The sequence below is a fragment of the Dryobates pubescens genome, chromosome 25 (assembly GCF_014839835.1).
Source record: "Dryobates pubescens isolate bDryPub1 chromosome 25, bDryPub1.pri, whole genome shotgun sequence".
In the NCBI taxonomy this organism is placed as follows: domain Eukaryota; kingdom Metazoa; phylum Chordata; class Aves; order Piciformes; family Picidae; genus Dryobates; species Dryobates pubescens.
This window is the reverse complement of record NC_071636.1, coordinates 4028192-4053742: the sequence shown is the minus strand read 5'-3', so window position 1 is coordinate 4053742 and position 25551 is coordinate 4028192. Positions and strand designations below refer to the sequence as shown.

The 25551-nt window shown below is 44.3% G+C and overlaps 2 protein-coding genes across 2 annotated transcripts in view; both read left to right on the top strand.

The window, feature by feature from the left end:
- GCN1 (GCN1 activator of EIF2AK4) overlaps nucleotides 1–4069 on the top strand; it is a 43167-nt gene extending 39098 nt beyond the window's left edge. Inside the window, exons 55-58 of the mRNA XM_054173312.1 lie at nucleotides 242–390; nucleotides 950–1054; nucleotides 2498–2716; nucleotides 3297–4069. Of these exons, the coding sequence (XP_054029287.1) occupies nucleotides 242–390; nucleotides 950–1054; nucleotides 2498–2716; nucleotides 3297–3422 (599 nt within the window). The 3' untranslated portion in view covers nucleotides 3423–4069. The remainder of the gene's footprint in view (nucleotides 1–241; nucleotides 391–949; nucleotides 1055–2497; nucleotides 2717–3296) is intronic.
- Nucleotides 4070–9493: 5424 nt separating this feature from the next.
- RAB35 (RAB35, member RAS oncogene family) lies at nucleotides 9494–24869 on the top strand. Its single transcript, XM_054173301.1, has 6 exons — nucleotides 9494–9692; nucleotides 13399–13449; nucleotides 14175–14298; nucleotides 21073–21197; nucleotides 21293–21417; nucleotides 21962–24869. Exons 1-6 carry the CDS (start codon nucleotides 9641–9643, stop codon nucleotides 22088–22090), a joined length of 606 nt encoding a protein of 201 aa, XP_054029276.1. The 5' UTR covers nucleotides 9494–9640; the 3' UTR covers nucleotides 22091–24869.
- Nucleotides 24870–25551: the final 682 nt, after the last annotated feature.

Here is a 25551-nt window from a genome sequence, read left to right as displayed (position 1 = left end):
ATCAGAAGTAACTAGGTTGAACAGTACAGAGTCACTGGTTTTGGAGTTCCTGTCTGGTAAAGGTGTTGTTTTAGCACTGCTCGGATAGCTTTGTGGGAGGAGTGGAGGAAGCAAAGCATTGTTTTTAGATGCTGCTTATTAGTCATTTTATGGAAGCAAACTGACATACTGACAAAAGGTTTCTTAGATGAAGAAACTGGATAGCAGGAACCATGCTATTGTTCTTTCCTGTCACTTGCAGCAGATGTCTCAGGCATTGACTGGATGGTGAGACATGGGCGAAGCCTCGCCCTCTCTGTGGCTGTCAACGTTGCTCCTAGCAGGCTGTGTTCCCCCAAATACTACAACAGTGTCCAGGAGATGATCCTCAGCAATGCCACTGCTGACAGGGTGAGTGGGCAAGTTCTGTGGCAAGTGCCTGCTGGGAGTGGTTTTAAAAGGTATTGTCACAGGTTGTCTGTCTTACCAAACAAAAGAACCCCACTGCAATCTGAACACTTCCTCAGCTAGATGTGTTTTTTAAACTGAAATTACACAACTGTTTTGAGAGTTCTGATCTCTATGAAGATTAAATCAAGTCTTTCACTGGTAGTAAATTGACCTTCTGTTTCCCTACTGAAGCTCTCATGCAGAGGCCAGGATTACAAGCAATGCAAGTAATTCATTTTAAGAGGAAGATTTTAAATTGAGGGATGAATGAGTAATTTGCTGTAGGCAGCGTGGAGGCTCTGTGAGGCCTGCCACCTTACTCCATGTGGCTTGTAGCTGCATTAGGATATTTTCATCATATTACCCAACAACATTAACCCAAGGTTTTCCTGCTTTGCATGCTACAGTGTTTTTGAAAGCTGGGTTTAGCCTCCCACAAAAGCTTACCAGACCATAAGCCTAGTTATAAAGGCTGTTGAACTCTGCTGTAGTAATACTCATTTTTGTCTTTATGCTGAAGATTCCCATTGCAGTGAGTGGCATCAGAGGGATGGGATTTCTTATGAAATACCACATGGAAGGAGGAGGGAACCTGCCTCCAAAACTTTCCAACCTCTTTATTAAGGTAAGCCTTTTTATGGTAACTCTCTGGTGGTGGATGTTCTCATGTGATCCAGATATTTGAGTTAACTCATGGGCATTTTTCTCCATCAGTGTCTGTATGGGAACCTTGCTAGCAAACTGACAGCTTGATTACCTTATCTGGGGAAGCTCTAAATCCCCTGATCCCTGAAAATCTAGGTATTTCTTTATGGGGCAAAGTACAGACAGCATCACTTTATGAGCCTGCTTTGCAGTTGTGGATGCAATAACACTATCCCTGCTCTATTATGGAAATCTGACTGTGGTAAACTTCAGGTTTGATTCTTGTGAATTCACTTTTTCAGTTGCAGTAACAAACAGTTGGCAGGAAAGCAGGGAAGCATGGGGGGAGTTGACACTTTTCTATGGTTGCTGAAGGTCAAGGGATCTTTGTTTGAAATGCATGGAATACCAACTCTCACCTTGCCTGGTTTGGCTGCAGTACTTGAATTCCACTATTGTTGAAGGGATTAGTTCTGAGAGACTCAGATAAAAGAGAGTACTGAAGTTAATGCCTTTTTCAATTCATATCTGTTTGAATATTCTACCTCAGAATTCCTTTCTTGATTGTTCTGGCTTTTTTGTGTGATTTGTTTGTTTGTTTGTTTGCACACCCACCCACCACCCCCCATTTCCCGCCCCCCTTTCTTCCACTCCCCTTGAAAGCATCCCTCATGGTAGCCAAGATCTAAATTTTGAACATCAGAACCTCAGGATGTTTTGAGTATCTTAGAAAAGATAGAGGAAGTGCTGGAGCAGGAGAGCTGCTTTTGATTTTGTCTGTCACCTTTAAGTACAAATGTGTTACATTTTCAGCTTTTACATTTGTTTTCAGTTTACTTGAACAACTACAAAGCACATTGACATGATGCAGGGCACTGCTCTTCAAAGCACTTTTTGTCTGAAATCCCACGTTTCTATAGATCAATTTGTATCATAATACTGTAGTAAAATGTCACAATACCTTTATCACAGCATTAACAATGCAGTTGACATTCAGGCATTAGCTTTCATGTTTTGGATGTGTGGAGATAAAAAAATACAAAGCTTTCGTTTAATTGTAAAATGAAGCCCACTGTTGAGATGCACTGTTTGACTGCAACCAGAGACTGACTGGGGGTGTTTTACAGAGGTGCTAACACCATCAGCTTTGGTTGCATTTAGTGGTCATTGTCATTTCCTGAGACAGTTGACAGAAGCATGTTGGCAACCACATTTGTGGAGGTTTTCTTTTGAAAATGTGACTTTATCTTCTCTGTCATACAGTTCAGTCAAACCTGTTGGTAGCAAGTTTGTCTTTTGTGTCCCCATGAGTTGAAATCGTTGCTTTTCTTGTTATTAAAATACTTAGAATAAAATATGAACTACTGCTTTAAATACCTGTCCTTGGTGCATCTGAATTTAAGTCCATCTTTGACTCCTTTAGTGTCTTCAGAACTCATCCAGCGACATAAAGTTAGTTGCTGAAAAGATGATTTGGTGGGCAAATAAAAACCATCTTCCCTCACTGGATCCTCAGACAATTAAACCCATTCTCAAAGCGCTTCTGGACAACACAAAGGACAAAAACACCAGTGTGAGAGCCTACAGCGACCAAGCCATTGTCAATCTTCTGAAGATGAGAGCGGGTGAAGAAGTGCTTGAGGTATGAGACAACAGAAAATGTCAGCATTGGTGAAAGGCTGTGTCACATTGGCGTGGTTCAGTGTTGTGCCTCAGCCTCGGGAGGTGCTGGTAGTCTCTTGTGAAACAGATGGGAGTGGGATGTTCCTGTTTGCATTTAAGCCTTCACCAGTATTGTCACGCTAACCTCGAGGAAATGACCAATGCTGACATGGTGCAGTACTACTACATGAAAGTATCTTACATACCTCCCACATTTAATGTGGTCACCTTGCTTTCGACGTGCCCTGAGCCTTTACTGTGCTGCAGTTACCTGAACTAGGACTCGTTTAGTGCTTTTGTCATTTGTGTAGTCCTACTGCAGCATTGTGGTGCTAGAGTTGTTTGGGTGGACTACTACATCCATCCATTTCCAGACCTCTTTTCTAAGCCTTAGCTGGTTTTGGATAGTTCCTGTGTCTGGAATCAGAAAAGCAGATGAAGGATTTTGGTACCTTTGAAAGACTTCTGTATAAACAAAGCCTGTAAGGCACTTAGCTTTATTTTCAGTTTGAATGGTGTGTCATAAGGAACTGGTAACAGGTGTTGTCTTCCTTCCACAGTCAGTGTCCAAGATTCTAGATGCTGCCAGCTTGGAGCTTCTCAATGAAAGCTGCAGGAGATCCCTGAAGAAGCTGGCTGGCCAGGCTGACTCTGATGAACAGATAGATGACACTATACTGACGTGATAATAAAGCTCCAGAAGACAAGGCAACCCTGAACCAAGCGCTGCATCAGCATTTCAACTCCAACACTTACTTTAAATGTTTTCATTTTTGAAAATGTTAATTCTGATGGGATTTCATGAAAAGGACTCCCAGAGAGTATTTTAGTATCACATATACCAGAATAGCCTTAATTAGACCCACGTTAGTTAAAAATTGAAAATTTGGTCCCCTTTTTGAACTAGGTAACATGCAAGAAACAGATCTACTAATCCATACTGGGAAATTGTGGCACATCAGGCTTAAACTCTGGTGACACCTGTTTCCTTTCCAGGGTCTGTGCAAGAACGGCAGCGCCGGCAGCACTGTGGCTCTTTTCCACAGACCCTGTGAGGCAGGAGTAGAACTCGGTGGAAGTTACAGTGTATTGGTTTTGTGTACTGCTAACTTGCTGCTTGTGAGGGTTCTGAAGACTGAAAATCCCTGGATAACAAAGTATTTAAGATAGCCTTAGGAATCACAGCTGAGAAAGGGGGATTAAATCCAGACTGTTTAAAGAAGGAACATTTAATAAAGGCTCTGACTTTGATCCTTCTGGTGTAAACTGTTCTTTTTACACATTCATTTGTCAACAAACTGACACCATGATTTTCTTTCTGGCCCTGCTTTTTCTAGGGCACACAGTTTGCAGAGTGGGTAGTGCTGTAAGCTATAAACACCTTTTGCAGAACTGAGGCGAGCAAGGGTTTAAAACCAATTCGGAACTGACATTTAATGAGATCTGTGAGTAATTACTCCCATTAATTTCCAAAGTATTTTTAACTACAGACAGCTTTTTACTTACTCAGCTTGTGACAGGTCCTCTATTTTTAGCATCTTCAAAGGCTTCACGATATACTTGGCACGTAACATAATAGATTGTTTTTGTCAATGAGTTGTACTGCTCCAAGAACAAAGTATTTTACCTGGCCACACAGACCTGATTTTTTTTTTTAAAAACCAAACATTTTAATTACCTGTGATGAAAATAGTGAAAATCTTGCTGGAGCACAGAGATTTCTAGAAGGAAAAATGAGCTTTATGTTCTGTGTAGGGTAATAGTTAGGTAAGCCTTACCCGTTTTATGAAACTAGTTGTACCTGGGAAGCCAGAGCATTAACATTTGTTGTTTCAAAGGGGTGGGTGGTGTGTGGGGGGAAATCTTCCTTGCATGTAATTCTGGATGGCTCAGGCCATCACAAGGGAGGAAAACGCACAACCAACCACACGCTGTAAAATTTGAGAGCACGAAATGTAACCACATGGGAGTGCACGTTCTGCTGGAAGCACGTGCCACTTGCTCTAGCAAAAAAACCCAGCATTTTATTTTCACCATACTAATGCATCAAAACAGCAAGACACAATCTAGAGTAGATATTTGGGAGTGCTGTGCTTTGTTCTGGTCAAAAATACAAGACCCTGTCAAAAGGTGCTTGTGTTATGTCGGCTCCCAAGCCTGGGGTGTAGGCTGTTGAATATGGATCTGCTGTGGCAATCAGTGGACTGCTGTTGGAAGTACTGGGAGAATCAGCTGGTTTACCCCTTACCTAAGAGAGGCTCAGCTCAACCATTCCTAACTGACCTTCATGCAGCTATTTTTTTATAGCATTGTATGATGGAGATTCCATAACACCTCTATGCCCTATTTCATGATACAAACTTACCTCATGTGTAAAGAAAAATAATCTTCTTTCCTGCAACCTGAGCCCACTGCTGCTTGTCTTGTTCCCAAGGACCCTGAAAGCAGATCATTCTTTCAGCATCTGTGTCATCATTTCAGTGTTCTCACCTGTGGAGGAGATAGGTTTAGATTTTCTAAGTGCTTTCCAAGATTTTCATGTTTTTCTAAACCTATGCTGCTGCCCTCTGTATTTCACAGAATCCCAGCATGGTGGCAGTTGGAAGGGACCTCTGGGGATCATCTCTTCCAACCTCCCGCTGCTACAGCAGGGTCTCCCCCAGCAGGTTGCCCAGGATCACAACATCCAGGCAGGTCTGGAATCTCTCCAGAGAAGGAGACTCCACAATCTCTCTGGACAGCCTGCCCTAGTGTTCCAGGACCCTCATAGCAAAGATATTTTTCCTTATGCTTAGGTGAGTCTGTGCTCATTGCCTCTTGTTCTATCACTAGGCATCACTGAAGAGTTTGGCCCCATTCTCTCAGCATTGAGAAGATCCCCTCTCAGCCTTTTATTCTCAAGGTTGAACAGCCTCAGGCCTCTCAACTTTTCCTCCTTGTTCCATTCTATTTGCCACTGCTGGACAAGTTTCCCTCAGGGAGAAACTGACTTTGCAATCCCTATGTAAGACACTGCTGTTGATCCCAGCACAAGTTCTGCTTGTTCTCTTTTCTCCAACAGTACAGTGGTGGTGATGTGTTCAGTTTGTGATCAGCTGCAAAGCCAAGCTACAAAATTGCTCTTCAGCTCTTTAATTTCAATCTTGCATTTATGCGGTTGGCTATTTCTACAGAACAACAGTGCCTTCCAGTTGGCCCACCTGCAATTATATTCTACTTGTTTTGTAACATTTATCTGCATCCTGAAGGTGGGTTTAATTCTGACTTTGCCTTCCAAAATACTTGCAAATCTTAAACCTGTATTTTGCACTGAATTGGTAATAATCAAGGAGTGAAAGCTCAGCTAAATGCTCTTAAGGATTTGGCAGTCTCAGGGCACTGGAATTAGTTCAATCTATAATGAATTAGCTGTCTCTGGGGATAAGGGAGGAACAGCAGTTAAACCATGCAATGCAGACACTTGTGTGCACTGACTCAGGTACAGAATTTTATGCCATTCAGAAACTACTAAGTATGTGGCAAAGAGCCCAGTGGTTGTACTGGAATTGCTCACTGCATCACTGCAGATAGGAAGGAAGAAACAAAATAAATCTAACTTTCTACCAAGAATAGCTAATCTCTTGATCATGGGCACCTTGGCTTACCTGTTCTGTCTTGGGTTCTAATTTATGCTCCACATAAACATGTGAAAGAAAATTATCAGTTAAAGCAAAGCCTTCTCTATTAACTTGCTAATTCTAACCAGTAAGAGCTTTTGTTATTAAGCGTATTGGGATGATTTGTATTTCCACCTTCTGTAGCAGCAAGTGGGAACTCATCCACCTTTCCAAACAGCTGCTGAATTTCTGCACTCAGTAGTTTTGAGAGAGAAGAGGAAAAGGCAGGAGCTCACTTAACCCTTGCTGAGAATATGCTGATTCAATTATAGTGAAACACTGGATTTGGGGGTTTGACAGCTCCTTTTCACTGAACTGTTTATGCACTGCAAAATAATACATCAGAGACACCTGTAATTTTTTGCCACAACATCAGAACAGATAAATTGATTGTGCCAACTTGGAGACTGAAGAATTAATTTTTTTCCTCATTTCACATGGCTTAAAAATACCAGCTGTCAGTAAAAGATATTTCCCCCCCGCAACTGACTGTAGTAACATCTTTGAACTGTCAAGCAAGTGTCTCTGAGTGTGTGTATTTCAAGATCAAAAAATCATTTGAGAGATGTTTAAATTTACAGGGTGCTAAAAGTTCCATTGGAAAAGAGACAAATGTGACAGCATAAAGCATTCAACTATTTTGATGTTTTTTTCTTTTAGATAAATCAGACCTTTTACTGTCCACGTTATCAGGTAACATGAGAACATCTCAAGCTTTTGACTTGATGAGAGTTTCATGAACTTAAAAACATGGTAACAGGAGTTACTGTCATTTTGGGGTTGAGCTGGTTGGTTGTATGCTAAATTCAAGGGCTTTCTTTGAGGCCATGCAGCATCCTCAGTTAGCCTGATGCTCAGGGCACACACTGGGTCATTTGATGGGATGCCCAAGTGCTTTAATGGAGGGGTGATATATGGTGGGGGTTGCTTTAGGACAGGGCTAGGTTTGGGTTAGCCGCAATGCCTTTTCTGGCAGGGTGTCTATTAAATGATACTCAAGCATGTCTGGTAACACCCCAGCCTTCCTCTGGCTCCTCAGCTACATCGTAAGATTTGAGGATAACACAGAAGCAGCTATAGGGTGTGGTGTTTTAAATGCTTGAGCTGAAGAGTGAATATGAGATGGAGGTCATCTAAGTGGAGTTCAGCATCTGTGGGACTTGACAGGGGTGAACACTGAATGCTAGGATACTTTTTTGAAGGTTGAGATTGAGAAAGGTTTAATTAAACCCGCAGACATTAGCCATACTGTTGATGAGACATATTTAGAAGAGAGAATTTTATGTGCTAAAAAAACTCTCTTCAACCCAGACATGCTATTTTAGCCATACTGGGTTGGTTTGTTTCCAGATGAACTGCATACAAATTGGATGAATGTAACTGTAGAATCATACCACATATGCTATACAGAAGAAACAGAAAAGTAGAAGTAGGTAGAGACAATTGCCTTAAAAATGTATTCTTAGTGCTCTTCATCAAACCCTATTGTACAAATCCAGAGAAAAGAGCCTATAGTTTTCAAGTCAATGCTATGAGAAAAAGCAACCCTGCTTAAAACTGTCTGCCCTGCTCCAGGGAAGATTCACAGATCACAGCACAGTTGTGGCTGGAAGGCACCTCTTGATTTCAGCTAGTCCAGTCCCTGTGTGCAAAGCACAGCTGTGCAGAACAGGTTGCTGTGGGCACTGTCCAGGTGAGTCAGACTCCACAACTTCCCTGGACAACCTGTTCTGACTCTCCCAGGGCCACCAACATGGTTTGCAGTGGTGATGACCCACTCGTTTCAAGCTTGTACTTGTGTTTGTTCCTACAAAAGGACCCTCAAAGTAGGTGCACCCTACTCTTCAAGTATCCTTAGAACAACTGATTAGATTTTAATTATCAAAAGCATTATGGATTGGTATTATTAGGTTACCTGGTTTTGATTTCTGTCATCTTTCACCTCTTCCTAGGCTCATGTGACCGTAGGAGTCTGTGTTTCTCAGTGCTAATACAGCTCATTTGTAAGCCAAATACATGTTCATGAGATACTGGTGTCAATGCATTGTAAAAAATTAATTAATTAACCATGTCAATATTTTGGTTTGAATCTATGCTAAATTAAAAGATAGGTGTAATACCTAGCACATTGCCCTTTTTTACTTATGTCCTGAAAAGCCTTAAAACACTGCACTGTTTGGTATTAGGAGTTCAAGTACCAGTGAGAACAAATATTGTTGGAGAAAAATAATAGAAAATGATCATTCTTGTGCCCTGCATCAATTTAACAGTGGAGATCACCTATTTGTGGTCATAGTTCTACTGAGTTCATGCAGTCAGCATCTGTGCAACTGATAGGAACATTACTCAGATTGTGTCTTAAGACAATCGTCAGTGTTGTTTGAACTCTGTGCATGGTGCAGGCACAGCTGCCTTTGTCTGGGAGGTCAAGGCCCTTCCTGAGTCATACAAAGGCACATCTTCAGATTAAAAACCCCAGGAACCTAAATCCAGACTGGCCTGAACTGCCAGGCCTGCGTGACACACCTGAGCGTTTCGTATCTCCCTGCTGTGTGCTTCCTCACCTGCAAGCTGGGATCTGATGAGAATTGTTCCTGTGCTAATTTGCTATTCTGGTGCATGGGCATCTTCTTGAAGAAGCAAATCACGTTCCTAGCCATCGTGGTCTGCTCCTGAGAGTTCTCAGGAGTTGGGCCAATAGCGCCTGACACCGCCGCGCCTCCTTCACGCCTTTGGTGCTTTCCTGGGGACAGCCTCCCTTCCTGCCAGGTCTTCCGGCCTCATGCGAGCGCCTATGGGAGCTGAGGTGGACACACCGCTGCCTGCTTGGCGGCGGCTCAGCGCAGGGGCAAGCAGAGTTAGCAGTGGAGGGGAAGGAACAGCGACAGCCCCATCGTAACCCGTCCCTCACAGCTCTGCCATGGCTGCCCAGCCGCGCGACGCCCTGACCCCGCCGCTCCTTCTGCGCAGGCGTGGGCCGCGAGCGCCGCGCGGCGGAGGCGGAGGGCGCCGCACTTCCAGCGCAGGCGCGAGGCGGGCGGGGCGCGGGCTGGGCGCAGGCGCAGTGACGCGCGGGCGCAGCTGGCGGCGCGGGCGGCGGCGGCGGGGGCGCGCAGGCGCGGCGGCGGCGCTGTCAGTTCCGGCTGTTTGTTCGGGAAGTGGATCCGGCCCGCAGCCGCCGCCGCCGCCGCCCCCTCCCCCCCTCCCCGTTCGCTTTGCCGCCCGCGGCCGCTCCCGCCGCCCCGGCCATGGCCAGGGACTACGATCACCTCTTCAAGCTGCTCATCATCGGCGACAGCGGTGAGGGCTGGCGGCGCGGCCCGGGGGTGGGGGTAGGCCGCTGGCGGGGTGGCCGCCCCTCGCCTCCGCCCGGGCCGTGAGGGGCCTGAGGATGGCAGCGGCAGGGCTGGGCCGGGCGGAGCGGGGGAAGGAGGGGAGGGCGGCCCTCTCCCGGGGCACCTGCGGGGCCGTCGTGGCCGTCGTCGGGGCTGTGCTGTCGGTGCGGCGGCGCTGGGCTCTGCCCGGGCGGGTCGCCGGGGACCCACCCGCTTTGAATGAGAGAGCGCCTTTGCTCGCTCTGCAGAAGGTTTTATCTGATGAACCTGCGGAACTGGCTACCACAGGATATTATGGAAAACAGCTTGGCTCGGTTTAGGAACAGGAAGATTAGGCACGTATCGGTGCGGACCGCAGCGGCATTCCTGCCAGCATCAGCCTTCGCAGCCTCACGTTCTGAGAGCACCCACTAATCTCTTACTGGGATGAGGAGGGAATTCCCTTCTCTGACAGGCAGTGTCAGGCGTCGATGGAAAGGGCTGGCTAGTCCTCAGCCCTAGGGACCACTGTTTCCAGTGCGGCAACTACTATGCTTTAATATGCCTCATTATCTTAATTATTCCTTAAGACTCTTTTACATGTTTCAACCTGAAGTGTCAGTTCTCCAGTTTGTCACTTTTTAAGAGTCAGTCTTTGAAAAGCTGGTAGCTTTGGAGAGTTATGGCATAGGATGCAAATATCTAGAATAGTTGTGGATAAAGGTTAATTACAGATTTTTGAACTCAGACCTGTACATACTTCTGCAGCAGTTTCAGAAGCTTCAGGAAGACAAGCTTGTGAACTCAGCCCATGTCTGGTCCTTTAGCCTAGGTACATAAGAATTGGGTCTGGGGTGATTCTATGATTCGTGCTTTCAGTCCAGGTCAGTGTTGGTAACACTCCAGCAGCTTGCAGTTTAGTTTCCATAAGCTGGAGAAGATGGCATCCACCCTCTTTTTTTAACAGAGGTGTGGTCCATAAGGCAGCAGGTTCCAGCATGCAGCGAGGCATGGTTCTTGGGTGAAAGTGTAATGTTGCATGGTGTTGGCAGTTGTCACCTCCAGTAGATTTAGCTGTATGTAAAAATATTTTATTCTATGCTAAACTGTGTCTCCATGCTGCATGATGTAGAGAGAGGGAGAAAGAGTAACTGCTTCAAAACAGCCTAAAAGCCAAGGCACTCTCAAGAGCCTATGGATTATTAAAGCCAAATGCTGCATTCTGAGTAAAGCAGTAACTGTTGGTGCTTGCTGATGAGTTTCAAAACTGTTCAGGCAAGATAACCAGGCTGGTGAAAACTCTGAGGCAGACTTCTGCTCTTTCAGAACAATGAAATTAAATTCCTTAGCTGTGTCTAGGGAGAGGGAAAAAGTCTTGTGAGAACTGTTGAGCTGCCTGTGGTTCTCTGTTGTTGTAATTAAACCTCAATATATAGCTGGAGTATTGATTTTCCATTTTGTTTTTGCTAGCCCCGACCGTAAGGCTTTGTCCCTGCTCCCACAAAAACAGTTTGTTTGCCTGGTTTATTGATGCTTATTCCTTGCAGTAGGAAGTGGACTGATACTGGCTAAGATGATTATGTCTCATCTGCTTTCCCCTGTATGCAAATATGTCAAGAGGGTAGTAGGTTTGTGTGTTTTTAGAACAGGTCATCTTGAAAAGCTGCTTCTGCTGATCTCAGCTGTGCCAAATATTTAAAAATGATACAGATGATGGGTGTGTGTGCTGCTTTAATTCATTCTAAGATGTGGGGTTTGTTAACTGATAAGGCACAAAGATGTGTTTTGATATTGCAAAGCCAGTAGGCCTTTGTAAAATTTTGTTTCATTCTGCTGTCTTTAACAAGCAAAGAGGCCCTGCCAGCCTTCTCTTTTCGCCTCTTCAAAATAGCTCTGTGTAGGAAGTGGAGGGTCGTGAAGAGTGTGGTTGCTCTATTACATGAACAGTGTGGGTCAGAGGCAGTGTTTGTTTAGTGAGATGGTTGTCATCGGGAGCATGTAGAACTTCCTGAGTTTAGGAGGATTCTCATCTGCAGAGCTGCCCAGTGCTGAGAGCAGTATGACAAGACCATGGCTGTGCAGCGGTGGCCAGCCTGACAAAGCAGTGATCATGTGCAGCCCATGAGGCTCTGCAGCGTAGCCAGAAGCTGGCTGACGTTTTGAGAAGGTGGTGTGGTCTGACAAGTCTGTGGGTTCCAGCATCTACTTTCTTATTACTAAGCTGGAGGCTGAGGCTGTTGATCAAGAAGCATGGTGCTTGCTGAAACCTTTTTTTTTCCTTTTTCCTGACCTGACTAGTATTTTGCAGAGCTTTAGCTCTCACTAACTAACCAGTCCTATGTTCAGGAACACCTCTGCTACTTTTTCTGAGCTCAGAGGTGTTCAGTGCAGGCACCTTGCAACTTTGTGGCTTTTAATTTTAATTACATCTATTTTTTAAGCACTGTAATACTTCATGAGAAGCAAGCATGGCTTCTCTAGATGTCTGGTGATTTGAACACTTTGCAAATGAAATCTAGCTTACTGGAATCATGCAGGGGTGTTTTGGGGTTCTTTCTTTTTTAGCTTTTCTTTTTTGCCTGGTAGCTATCTTCACATGCCAGCAGCTGAGAACTGCTGGAGTTCTGTATAGTCTTTGCACAGATCTGTTAAGAAGAGCTTGTGTGTTATACATCATCAAAACAATTAGCTTAAATAACTTCTACCTGAAAAGATTTAATAGATGATCATGCTGGTGAGGTTGGATTTCCTCCTCGTGCCATGGCAGACTTCTTTTCCTGTCCAGAAGGGAGAGGAGGGACATTAGCAGCGGAGATGCTATGCAGAGATAACAACTTTGAGGCATTCCCGTTCCCAGATTCCCTTGGTTGGCTCTGCAGGAAATCAGCTTCTCCTGATTCTTGTCTGAAGCACTGTGCAAAATGCTTTGCGGTAACAGGGTGTGATCAGGGTGCAAAGAGTCACTTAAGGCAAACCTGAATGAAGTGGTGCTCAAAGCACTTAGAGAAATGTTTCGTGGAACATTTTGGCTGAAGGTGCGACATGAGAAAGGTTCTCGTTGGGTGGGGGACAAGCTTGTTTTGGATAGCAGTACAGAACAATGGTTCCCTACTCCACTGTTTGGTTTAGGTTGCTGTTAAACCATTGCCCCGATAGCACAAGCTTTATAGCATCAAACCCTAGTCTGATTGTCAAAGTAGTCCAAATTCCACTGCTGTAATGAATGGGAGATAGGCAGTGGTGTTAGATGTGATGTGCAAGTGGAATTCAATAGAGTAGTTTAGAGCAGGGTTTGGAGTGCTTGTTAATTAGCACCATATACTAATTTTTAGATCTTCCCTTAGCAAACACAGGCTACTGATTATAAACTTGTGTTTAGCTTTATGACCTCTTAGAACTGACCATAGTTCAAAAGCTACTGTTTGAGAGTTTGCTGAGGGCTGGAGGAAGGAGGGGAGATAAAAAATCTGTACTGCTACAAGGAGCATACCAGGTCTTAGAGTGACTGCAAAGTGCTTGGCCACATCTTCAAGGGGAGTACTGAGACGGGTAGCCAATGTGGATGGTACTAAATTATCTGCTGAAAAATTGTCCTAGCTAGAGTCAAAATGCAATGGATAGAAGAAATGATGTTACCTGACACCCAAGATGACTGTGTTCAAAGATCTTGCTGTCTTTTTTTTTTGTCATAGGTGTGGGCAAGAGCAGTTTGCTGTTGCGTTTTGCAGATAATACATTCTCAGGTGAGTGTTTTGTTTACTTCAGTAAGTGAAATGGGCAAGGTCTGCTCCTGTGCTGCTGGTTGGCAAGGAGTCACTCTGCATTTGCCCACTGACAGCTGCACTAGGATACATTATGTTTCTAGCTTTGCTTCTCCTGGTATAAGCTTATACAAGCCATCCTGTCTGATCTTCACTTGTGACTGGAAGTTCCACAGTATTTAAACACTGACATGGTTCCAAAAATAGCTTTAGTTTTTTATGCTGTGTTGTGCAGACTTCCCATTACCCATTTGGGATTTAAATTGATTGAATATTGTGGTTAAACCACTTACATTTGTGACATAACTGATTTATTGGGAGGAAACTGTTAGTCTGCATTCAAATTAAATGGTTGCACGAGCATTTAAAGCAAAGCTTAGCCTGGAGACTTTCACTGTCCAGTACTTGAGATATTTGGGTGCTTACCACTGCAAGAGAAGAATACTTTCGTTTTGTAACACTGAGTTTTAAATGTTAAGAATGGTATGGAAGAACTGGTTTTATGGCTGGAAAGAAGCTGTTCACTGCAGATAAAAGTATGCAGATCAGCCTGACCTGATAGGACATTTTAAACAATAAGCAGATAAGGGGAACCTTGTTCCCCTGTCCAGCCTGAGAGCAGCTGCCAAACGGCATTCGGAAGTGTGCTTTGGGACATCCAAAATAAACAAGTCTTAGGTTTTCACTTATCCACATATTCCCTTCAGGCAGCTACATTACCACAATTGGAGTGGATTTCAAAATCCGGACAGTTGAGATCAATGGAGAGAAGGTGAAGCTACAGATCTGGGACACAGCCGGACAGGAGCGCTTCCGGACTATTACATCGACGTGAGTAGCGCTGGGCTTTGTGATCTGTAGGTCTGTGAATGGATCTTGTAGCTTAAGAGTTATGGTTTAGAGGTTTTGATGTTGCAGTGACTAGCTTATGATAACTTTGGGGTCTGCCAAGTGGGACTTAGTTGCTTTGGAACTGTTAGCAGTGTTGATAGCATGGCTAGGTTAAGGAATGGGATTTCAGGTTTCCTTCCTCTTCTGTGCATTTCCATGGTGGCTTGGTCTCATTCTCTGCCGCTGGTTTCCAAGCCGTAGAAATGGAGTTATTTTGCTATTCTGCCTATAGTAGAAAACTCATCTCTGAAACCTGTCCAAGAAAGTCATCCTCTGATGGAAGGTACTGCAGAAGTACAGAGTGCACAGCCCTTGTCAGCGTCATATAACCCAGAAAAGCTTGAGACTGAGGACTAGGATTTCCGATGCTTGGTTGTCTTTCAGGAACAGTGCTTTTTATCAGCTGGCTTTGTGTGGAGCTCTGCTGAAGCGGACGCCCACGTGAAGTTAACCTTTTCCTTGGTTCCAGTTCAGTTTTGTGCTCATTGTCCTCTTGAACAGCGTGTGCACAGCTTTTCCTGTTCTTGGAGAAACCACACCCAGAGCTGCAGTGCTGGGAACTAAGAATAGCATGTGTTTGTAAACTCATTGCAGTGAAGGTGGGACTGCTCACTGTGGCACTAGGGGAGAGGAAGAAATACACTCTGGAAATGAAACTTTTGTTTCCTTTGGGTATTGGCAAAAAATTCTTGAAAAGAGTTTCACTTAGTCTTTCCTGACTGACTTCTCTTTTGGCTCTCCTTCGAGAGGAGGATTGTTTTCAGTTGATGGATTAACTTAGACATAAAAATAGAGAGATTTGTTACATCTGTGTTACGTCTAAACAGCCAGAAATGGCAGAGGTGACCCTGATGCATGCACCTCCCCTTTCCTCTGTGCTCCTCTACGGATATCACTGGATTACTTCCATTGTTTCTTAAGTGTTTAGCTTGAAAAAACTCAGTTGCCTCTTGTAGGGTTCCTGTGTGTGACATCACTTCTTGTTTCAGTGCTGCAGGCAGCTTGGGGCAGGAAGTGGTGGTGGGGAGGCAGCAATGCAGCGCTGTGGCTCCCATCAGCTGTGTGCACAGGCCGGTCACAGAGTGCCCAATTAGTGCTGAGTCAGCAAATGGCCTTCCTGTTTTCAGATTCCCTGACACGACTCGGGGCTGCGTTAGTGAGCGTTGGTTCGTAGGGCTGGTGCCAGCTTGCTCAGAAAGCCATGGGACAGGGAATACCAGGAAAGGAGGTGTCCTATTGTCAACAGCAATAGCTGCAGATTGGACTTCTAGTAGTGTTTGATGTATGGTTTTTTTCTCTTTGATTAACATGTAAAATGGACAAACTGAAATGGTTTGAGGTTATTTGTTCCAAGACCTGTTTGAACTTTGCTGCTACTTCCTTTTGTGTAGTTGTGTTCCAAAGGGAGGTGTATTTTACTCTAAGGAGAGAGTGAAGATCCCTGTTCTTCAGCCTTAACTCTAGTTACAGAATCTTCTATGGGGAAGAAAGATTTGAATTTTGTGCAGGTTTAAGCAAGGAAGTTCCCAAGCCCAAGTGACTTCAAGTGTTGAGGAAAACACTTTGGGAATGCTGGTTATGTGTCATTGCCTTGCTGCTGGCTCAGCTGGCTGTGACTGCCAAGCGTTCACTGGTATTTTTCAAGAGGCGCTCTGGATGTAAAGATATCAGCTATAAAAACAGGAGATAACAGGATCTGGATTTTAGAAGTAGTTCTGTCTTTTATTTTTATTGGTAAAATAATGCTGCAACTGCTTTGCTTATTCTGATCTGAGTGACAAATGAAGTTACTGTGCTGGTATTTACGAAAGGGTTTGGCCACCAGATCAATGGGTGGAGTTGCAAGTGCACTGTCAACAGAGTGCAGTAGTCTTTGTCTACCCTTGGACTAGTTTGAAGTTTAGATTGAGGTTAAGGATATAAAAAGGTGTTCCTTCAGTATTACTGTGGGCCAGGAACTCCCTTTACAGTTAAAGGTAGAGTTCAGATTGATGTTGAGCCAAGCCTGGCGAGCAAGCCTGAAATTAGAACCCATCTGGCAATAATAGTCACAGGTTGGAAGTGCTGCTGTGGAGAGCTAGAACTGCAGAGTGGTACAGCTGGTAGGAAGTTAATAGTGGCAAAGTGGGAGACATGAAAAGGTTGTTCTGTTTTGCTTTTACTTCACTACAGCTGCAGAAGCCAAAGAGCAGAATAAAACTGTTAACAGAAATCAAGTTGATCTGGAGTATTCTGCAGAAACTGGGGAAGCATAAAGTAGATCAGAACTTCAGACTGGGAGATCTAAAAGACAGCAGCTGCTTTTACTGTCCATTAAATGTGGAAATACTGGGATAGCCGGTGCCTAGTGGGAGGAGAGGCCAAGTTGTGTGAACTTGGCTGGCAAGGAACGTCATCCAAACTCTGAATTGGATTTAAATTCACCAGAGAAGTAGCATGTCAGGACTCAGCTGTATTAGCAGTAATGCTTAAGATGCATGAACAACCAGTTCCTGTACTTGATTTGCTCTTGCTGGTAGGATTGCTTTGTCCCAATGCAGGACTGGGGTTAAGATTTGAGCTTTGCATAATAGCTGTCATATGATAGCTCGGGATGAATAGTGATAGCAGAGGGACTTGCTGCCATGCATTTGTGTGCAATGATGTGCTCAAGAGAGGGATAAACTTTTTCAGATGATAAAATGCTGCATCTTGTGAACCAGATATGATGGTCAACTGACCTGTGACAACAGGTGTGCTTCCAGGAACCTGAGAACCATTGGTATGAAACCAGATTATTAGAGGTCTCTGGGGTTGGTTAGAATTCTAGAGGACTGAAAACCAAGGAAATGTACACTACAAAGCAGTGAAATATTAACAAAGATGCAGAATTTCACCTATTACTTGTCTTTAAAGTTGGGCAGTTACCTTTTTTTCTGGAACTAATGCAGTCAGTAATACTCTGTCTCTCCTAAATCTGGCTTAGCTACTGTCATGCTTCATGAAACCAGTTCTTCGAACTCCAGGTGCTAATCTCGGGAAGCATTTAGTAGAGGAAATCTGAGAACTTCCTTGTTGGTATCTTGTAGTGGGGAGTACCACAGTGAATGGCACAAGGCTCCCTTCTGCTTGGAAGGGTGAGCTTTGGGGATGCAAGGGGAGAGTGCAGGTGGTTGAAGGACATGAGGATTTTGGTTAGCCACTTCTGAATATATTCTGTATCAAGCCTGTGGTATTAATAGGTAATGTCTTAAAGGCAGTAAGCTTAAGTTTTTCAGCCTCTTTAAGTATAATTCTGTAGGTAGAATAAACAGCTACAGTGGTACTGTGTTTATTTCAACTTAAAATTGGCATTCTAAGCCTTTTCCACACCAAAGCTAAGTGATGTAGCGTAACATTTCCAGCCATAAGGAATATAGCTGCCAAGCATCCAAGGGCATATACAGGTCAGGTTTGCTTGTCTCTCACTGCAACAGGATATTTTCATGGACATTCTAAATATGAGAAACTGTTACATAACTTCTTTTCTTCCTTCCCCCCACCTCCATGTATTTCATGAGTCTCTATCACTAGGAGTAGTAGCAGGTACTGGCTTTTGAGGGTATGTGGCAGAGTGTACCTGCGATATAAAGGACAGCTATCTTCAGTCTTTCAATAGGATGATGAGATTGAGAAGTTAATTTCTCTTCTGCTCTCATTTCTGTGGCCTCCCTCTTCCCTAAAATGTGGATGGGAGAAGATAAGGCATCCTTTCCCTGGTGTCAAAGCCTTGACTACCTCTCAGTTGCCAAAAGCACAAAACTTACACCTACTCCTCCCTGAATGCCATAAGCCCCATCTGTTCTCCACTCGCCAGAGCCTACAACTTGTTATAAAAGCAGTGCTCTGCACTGCATCATTCTGAAAGGTGATGTTTGGACGAGCTGCATTTTGTTTTTCTGGTACTGTCCTGCACTTGAGGTTGGAGAATCTTTGCTGTACTTGTTAAACTTATCAAGTTATCTAGAACACAAAGCTGTCTCTAACAAGTGACAGAAAATAGCATGACTAGCTTTTTGAGAAAAATGTGTATTAAGGGGCTGAAGAGTTAGAGAATCAAAGGTAGTCATGGTCTTATCTCTCTGGCTGATAACAGCTTGTCAGCCAGTGGAGAAAGTGACAATTTAGATGAAAGGCTGGCAACCTTTCTAGAATGATATGCCAAACAATTCTCCCTTCCAAAAATAGAAGCAGTGTGTGCTGATAGGAACTCAGCAGGAGTTAGGGATTGCTGTCTTCCACAAAGGAAGGCATTTCTGATGAGGTGGTTGACAATATTAGTGCTCTGTGGCAGGAGCTCCCAGCTCCTGCAGAGTTTTGAATGCCATAATGGCCTGTACTGCATGGTCCAGCCCACAGTCCTCATCTCTAGCTAGGAGCAAGCAACAACTGTGCTGACGACGTGTCAGGAGTGGGATCTGTCTGTGCAGGGTGCATGTTATTCTACTCCCCGACATCATATGCTTTGCTTAGAAGAAAACCTAGGTGCGTGGGCAAGGTAGGAGCAGCAGGATGCTCTATCATGTCCTCTGGTTTGGATGACTGGGATACCAGGCATGGTTTATGGTGTGCACAGCAGAGTGAAGCAGCTCTGTGTAGGTGTAGCTGAACCACTGTGTTTCTCTAAAGGCTGAGTGGTGTCTTCACAAATGTAATGCTTAGTGTTGGGGAAGAAGCGGTAGGTCAGCCTGGGGGGGGCTGAATTAAAAGACTTAGGTGGCAGGGGAGAGTTTGAAGATAATGAGTTTATTGTTCAGATGCAGAGAAATCTAGTGTGTGTATGGGATCAGAGATCTTTCTTTTTCTGATGCCAGCACACAAAGCTATCCATCAAAACCAGCGTGCAGTACCTGTTAGTGTCGGGAGAGGATGGGTTATTTTTGCAGCCTCTAGATTCAGGCTGTGGAATACTTTTTCCTCTAAAGGTTCTAAGTTATGAAACAAAGTTGAGCTTGCAACACAGTAAAGCAGAAATGCAATGCTGTAGCAAGTTCTAAAGCTGTTAAAGGAACTGATTGTGATGGATTAGAATATATGAAAGTGCAGGATTTCTAATGGCCTAGGAGTGAGTCATTCTTACCTGGGTTAGTTCTTGCCAAGGAAAGTGAAGGTACAGCATAAATTACTGGTAAAACTGAGTATTTGTCTTCTGAAGGCAGGCTCTCCTGCTTCTGTAAAGCATAGATCATATTGGAGAGGAGTATCAGTGGCTATCACTGCAAAGTGATCATGAGAGGAAAGGGGTGGAGGGAGATGTGTGCACTCTGTCATCTGTGCCTGTCTGTGGAAGCTTGTTGATGGTTTATAAAGGCATGGTTTATAATGTTGATGGTTTATAAAGGCATGGTTTATAATGTTGATGGTTTATAAAGGCATGGTTTATAATGTTGATGGTTTATAAAGGCATGGTTTATAGTGTTGATGGTTCATAAATGTATTCTCTTGTAGAAGGGATAGTGAGGCTAAAGGCAGGGAAGAGGTAGTGACTTGGTCAAGTGCATCAGTGGCAGAGGTGCAGCATTGATGTCTCCCAAAAGGTAGCACCTTTAAATTAGAGTAAAAGGCTTTGAAGTTCAGAGGTGTGTTCTCTGAGTTGGAATAAATTATCAAAGTGGATCAGAGTGATCATGTCTCTAAAGTGCAGTGGAAGGGAGAGTGCTGCAAGAGATGCTTGTAGTAAGAGATCAAGGTCTAGAAATGCTGCCATAATTGCAGGGAAAATCCCTGGCTTTGGTGTGCTGGATTCTGGAATTTGTTTTATTAAAAAACTTGATCATAAGAAAGAGGAGGAACTGAAAGAATTGAGCTACACAAAAACTGGATGCTGGCAAAGTCCTCACTGTCAGGTGTTTCAACTCCCTGCCTAATTTGCAGTAGGGAAGACAACCTGGTAGCCCTGTGGCTGAAAACTGAGAAGGTGGAACTTACTTTTTTGATTTTCTTGCAAGAGCGTTCTGATGTCTGCCTTTGGAAGGCTCGTGCAGGTGATGATGTTGGAACTTGAACTCATGTGTTATTTCTGCATGTCAGAATTGCTCACAATTTTTCAGAGGTGCTGGTTGCCCAACACTAATGGGCATAAACTGAAACGAAGCTTATTTTTAATGGCTCAAGGTAGCAGAACGCGTTGAATGCACATATGGAGTCGATCTGTTGAGTAGGAAGGTGTGATCAGAACACAGTCATTCAACAAGACAGAAGTTTTTTTGTGAGCTCCAGAGAACTGTGACTGAAGGTTGAGTATATTTGGACCTGCTGAAATTTGAGCCTGCGAAGTTATCTTTCACAGATAACAAAATGACTGCAAAGAGTTGATATGACTTGTGCAGTGCAAAGGTTCACAGCCCAGCCGGGTCTGAGGATGTACTGGGGGCACCGCTGCCTTTTGCTCACATAGCTGGAAGGCAGTGTCCATCTTTGAAGGTCTGAGAACCTGAACAAGGAAGTAAACAGCGTTATTTGGACTTTGAAACCTGCTTGTCTAGACTAAATGAGCAGGAAACTCGTTAGGGTTAGAGAAATCATGTGATCTAGCTGTTGTAAAAGAATTAAGTACCTCCCAGTGGAAAGAAAATATGGGCACTTGATTGCTGCAACTTGGGGATTTGTTATGAATGGTGTAGAAGCCAAGTGAAAAGAGCTGAGGAAGTGACACATAGCTTGAGCTAACAGTTGCTGCCTTTTCCTGCTCCATAGGTATTACAGAGGAACACATGGGGTCATTGTTGTCTACGATGTAACGAGTGCAGAATCTTTTGTGAATGTAAAACGGTGGTTGCATGAAATTAATCAGAACTGTGATGATGTCTGCCGGATACTAGGTAAGTTTCTAATCAGAGAGTGACATCAGCTCATTTAGTAGGCTAATTTGATGAAGCACCAAACTGAGAATTATTTTTTCCCTTTCCTTTTCTAGTGGGGAATAAGAATGATGACCCAGAGCGGAAAGTGGTAGAGACAGAAGATGCCTATAAATTTGCTGGGCAGATGGAGATCCAATTGTTTGAGACCAGCGCCAAAGAAAATATTAATGTGGAAGAGGTAACGTAATACACAGGAGAGTGTAGATAAAATGATTTGGGGGTAGTGGTTTGAGGCAAAAATAACAATTACTTTCTTCTTGTTGAGGAGGAAAGATAAAATGCTTTGTGCAAGCTGCGAGTGAGTAGGTAAAATGTCAAAAAGAGACATCCAACTGCTTGGAAGAGGTGGGGAAGTGGAACGAAGGAGCCCACGTTGCGTTTTCACTGGCTTTGCAGTGCTGACATACTAGGCGTGGTCTCAGGAAGGACTTGTCTTTAGGGAGAATGGTCTAGAAGATAGGGCTGCTCAGTTTTCACTCCTGGCCTCAGATGCCAAACTGACCTGTTTTATGCACTGGTTTGGGAAAGGGGATAGAGGTATTACTGATTCAGCTGGGGAGGGGGTTGGGAAGGGCTCTGGGTTTCTGCTTGGCCCGTAGTGGGTTTGGGAAGACCTCTGAAATAAAAGTGGAGTTGTTTCAAATGGGCCTATTTTGAGCAAGCATCCCGCATAAGCTAGCCTGAGTTCCTGGGTGGTCTGAACTTGCCTGTTTCTCTTGCAGATGTTTAATTGCATTACAGAGCTAGTTCTGCGAGCAAAGAAAGAAAACTTAGCAAAGCAGCAACAGCAGCAACAGAACGATGTGGTGAAGCTAACGAAGAACAGTAAAAGGAAGAAGCGGTGCTGCTAATGCCGTTTCCCTGCTGCAGAGACTCTGCTCTCAGACAGATCAGCCCCTCCAGCTAGACTCGGGCAATTCCACTGGGGCAGGCTTTGGGAGGACTTTCTCAGTTTTGTGCCGTTATTTAAAGATTATTTTTTCTCCATGTTTTCTATCAAGAGGCGCTGGCACCTTACCACTGCAGTGCCAAGAAGGTATCGGATGGAATCTTGCCCCTCTCTCCTCCCCTGCTCATTCCAGTGCGCCTTGTAGACAAGAAGGACGTTGCCTACCAAGTGGACTAATTAACCCAAGAGTTTGTATATAATGTATATTGCTTTAACCAGCCTCGCCTCCCTGTTGTCGCTTTGGCTTATGCCTTCTTAATGTCAACCAATCATGGACTGCAGAGTTCATCTTTTTAAAGAAAGAGTTCCAAGTTCTTAATTCGAGTTGGCCCCAGGCTGGCAGCAGCTGCTTCCTGGGGCCTCCAGCTTCATTTCTGTTGGGTTCCAGGCTGGCAACTGGTGCCCCTGGGACCTATGGCTTCACCTGGAGTTCCAGGCTTTTACTGGGGCTTGAGCTTTGTCTTTCTAGGTACCAGGATTGCAGGTGTTGCTGCTGGAGCCCGGGGTTTCACTTCACCAGTCCCTGGGCTGGCAGCTGGTGCTGCTGCTGGCGCCTCGGATTTCAGTTTGCCATGATCCAGATTTGTGGCTGGGTCCATGTGTTTCACCTTCCTGTGTTGCAGCCCAGCTGTACCTGTGCTCTTCTTTAGTTTGTATCAAGATACTGAAAACCAAACTGACCTGCAGAAGTGAGATTTATTTGGATAAAACTTTTTTTTTGTAAAAAAAAAAAAAAAAAAAAGAAAGAAAGAAAGAGGCAAAATTTAACTCCTTTGCCCTCTGCTTCTGGTTCTACCAGGGTCCTAAGCAAGGGTCCATTTCTTTTGAGATCAACAAAAAAACCATGTGACTCTGCCAAAAAAAACCCAAACTTCTCCTCATTGCCCTGTCCACAAATAGGTGATTTGAACTTGAATGTGAACTTTGGTGGCAAAGCTTTTGTTTTTGAGAGAGAAAAGGCATGAAAATCAATGGAGCTGTTCTGGATCGATGGTTGAATATGAAAGCTGCTGCAGGATCATTCCCAGAATTCTTCTGTTAAAAAGGAGGACTGCCATTTGATGTAAAGAAATGGAAAGCCTGCTTGCTTGGGTTATGTGGTGGTGGAGGATGACCCTTGGAAACAAACTGGTCTTATGCTCTGCAACGTTTTCCTGGCCCTTGTTGGCCTGTCTGGGAAGACGAGGGTTCAGTTCACCAGCCTGAGTAGATGTAGTTAAAGGTGGAGAGTGTATGTGTGTGTGTGTAACTAAAATTATCAAATGTCTGGGCTGAAAGTACACGCTCAGCACCTGAATAATTGCCGAAATAATAATTAAAAAGAGAAATTTTCCTTAAAGTTACTAAAAGGCATGGAGGGTATGTCCATGAAGGTGGTCGTACTCAGCTGGTCAGTTAGTGGCCCTATGGAATCACTGGCCTTAGATGGGTAGGATGTGATTCACCAGTGTCCATGAGCTTTGAATCAGCCCACTTCTCTCCCTTCCTCCCCTTCCCACAGGAGAGGCTAAATTTTAGTCACTTATTTTGCCTGCATTTTTTTAGGTGTTACGGCTTGTGGCAAGAGCCCTGATGATACAATCACATCACAATCAATCACTTGAAAGACTTTTTAAAGAAATGCAAACAATGAATGTGCAACACGTGGGGTTTTAATCAGTTCAGGTGCTGGGAGGATGTATCCAGCTGCCTTCACCCATCTCTTTTCTTCACATATCTTTCATTGGTAACCCAAGAACAAGAATGAGCTGGGATGATACTGCTGGCGTGAGCTCTGATCATTGTAAGGCTTGAGCGGCTACAGAAAGTGGTGGCTGAAGTCCCACCGGTCCATCCTGTCTGCTTGCTGATGTCGAATGCGGCGTGTGCCCAAGGAGGAGGCTGGGTCAGTCCTCAAAGCCTTCCCGTTGCAATGATGCTGTGCTGTGATGGTTACCACTCTCAGATTACTCAAGGCCCAGCTGTGTTACTTTGGGACTCTGGTGGTAGAGCGCGTGCAGATCTAGGAGGGGGTAACTTTATACAGGCAGAAGTAAAGAACAATGTCTGAATTTACTGGAAATGATGCAATAAAATGAGGAAATGGTGCACCCAAGCCTGGAGTGTTCTCTTGTATGGGAAGATTGGTCCTCTTTGAGTCCAGGTCTTTGTGGCCACGGTTTGGACATTGCCAATCCAGGTGTCCAATTTCCTGGCTTTAAAGCAGGACTTTTTACTACTATTTTCCCCTAGAGCTGGCTGGAGAGAAGCCTCTACAACCTCTGCGCTTGCCACTGACTATTCAATTGGAAGGGGTGGGGGACTGTGTCGCTAGTGGTGCTGATGTGAAGTTTCCTAAATGTTGAGCAATGGAATGTCTAACTGGTTTGCTAGGATTATTTCTGTAATGAAAGTTTCTAATTATGCTTTTTAAATAATTTTAAAAAAACTAAAAATAAAGGTTACAAGCTGCCAAATCTCTTTTGAGGCTGTGTTTCCTCTGCTGTCCAGCATCTGGAGGTGGAGGGTGGCAAGCCAGGGGTTAGCTCTTCTGTTCTATGTAGAGGTTTGGGTTTTTTTTTTCTGGGAGGGGATCTTGGCAAGGCCACAGTTAATGCTTTCAAATGCTTAGCTGCTATTCTAGTTTTCAGTGTGAATAAAAGCATAAGCTGGAACTGGTAGCCTTATTTCTGCATGAAGGTGAGATGTTCATGATGTCGCTATAATCTCTTGTCTTTCTGTTCAACACAGTGTTTGAGCTGGCTTTGAAAGCTTCTCCTCACAGGCAGCAAGGGTTAGACCCTGAGCTCATTAAAAAGCATCTGGAGTCTCCTTTCCCAGGAAATGAAGGTTTGTCCTTCTGAGCAGGAACTATGCAGCCGTTGGCTGTGCTCGTTGCCCTTGGTGTTCCCTTTCCCCTGCCTGCCCTTGGTGCACAGGCTCTTGAAGGCAAGTCCTCGCTTCTGGAGAAGTGTGATCAAAGCTTGCTGTGGGAAGCTTTCTTCTGTCAGTGTCATTCTGGTATGACTGTGTAGAGGGAAATCCCGAGGACCTGTAGATGGTCTGAACTACAGCTGGCGCAAGCTGGAGGTGTTTCAGGGCCATCTGTGTTTTGTGCCTAACCTCGCTGAAGTTGGAACATCCCTCTGTATAAAGGCCAGAAAATAAAGCAGATGGCTGGAAGGTGAAGATTTACAAGCTTGCCTTTTGTATTTTCCTTAGTGGCTGGAGGTACAAAAGCTGCACATGTTCTTTCTCCAGAGCCATTCTCTCCTGATCACATGCAAGTGCTTTATGTAGCTGCATTTGGAAGATGAAGTACTAAAGGTGCTGTTAAGATGGCAGTTCAAAACATGAGGCTGTTCTGCAGCTAGGCAAGATGAG

Bases quoted from the DNA above. Each gene is read 5' to 3' on its own strand.
- RAB35 (XM_054173301.1), top strand. From the start codon at position 9,641: ATGGCCAGGGACTACGATCACCTCTTCAAGCTGCTCATCATCGGCGAC. The intron at 9,693-13,398 runs GTGAGGGCTGGC...TTTTTGTCATAG, and splicing joins GCTCATCATCGGCGACAGCG to GTGTGGGCAAGAGCAGTTTG. The intron at 21,418-21,961 runs GTAACGTAATAC...TTTCTCTTGCAG, and splicing joins AAAATATTAATGTGGAAGAG to ATGTTTAATTGCATTACAGA.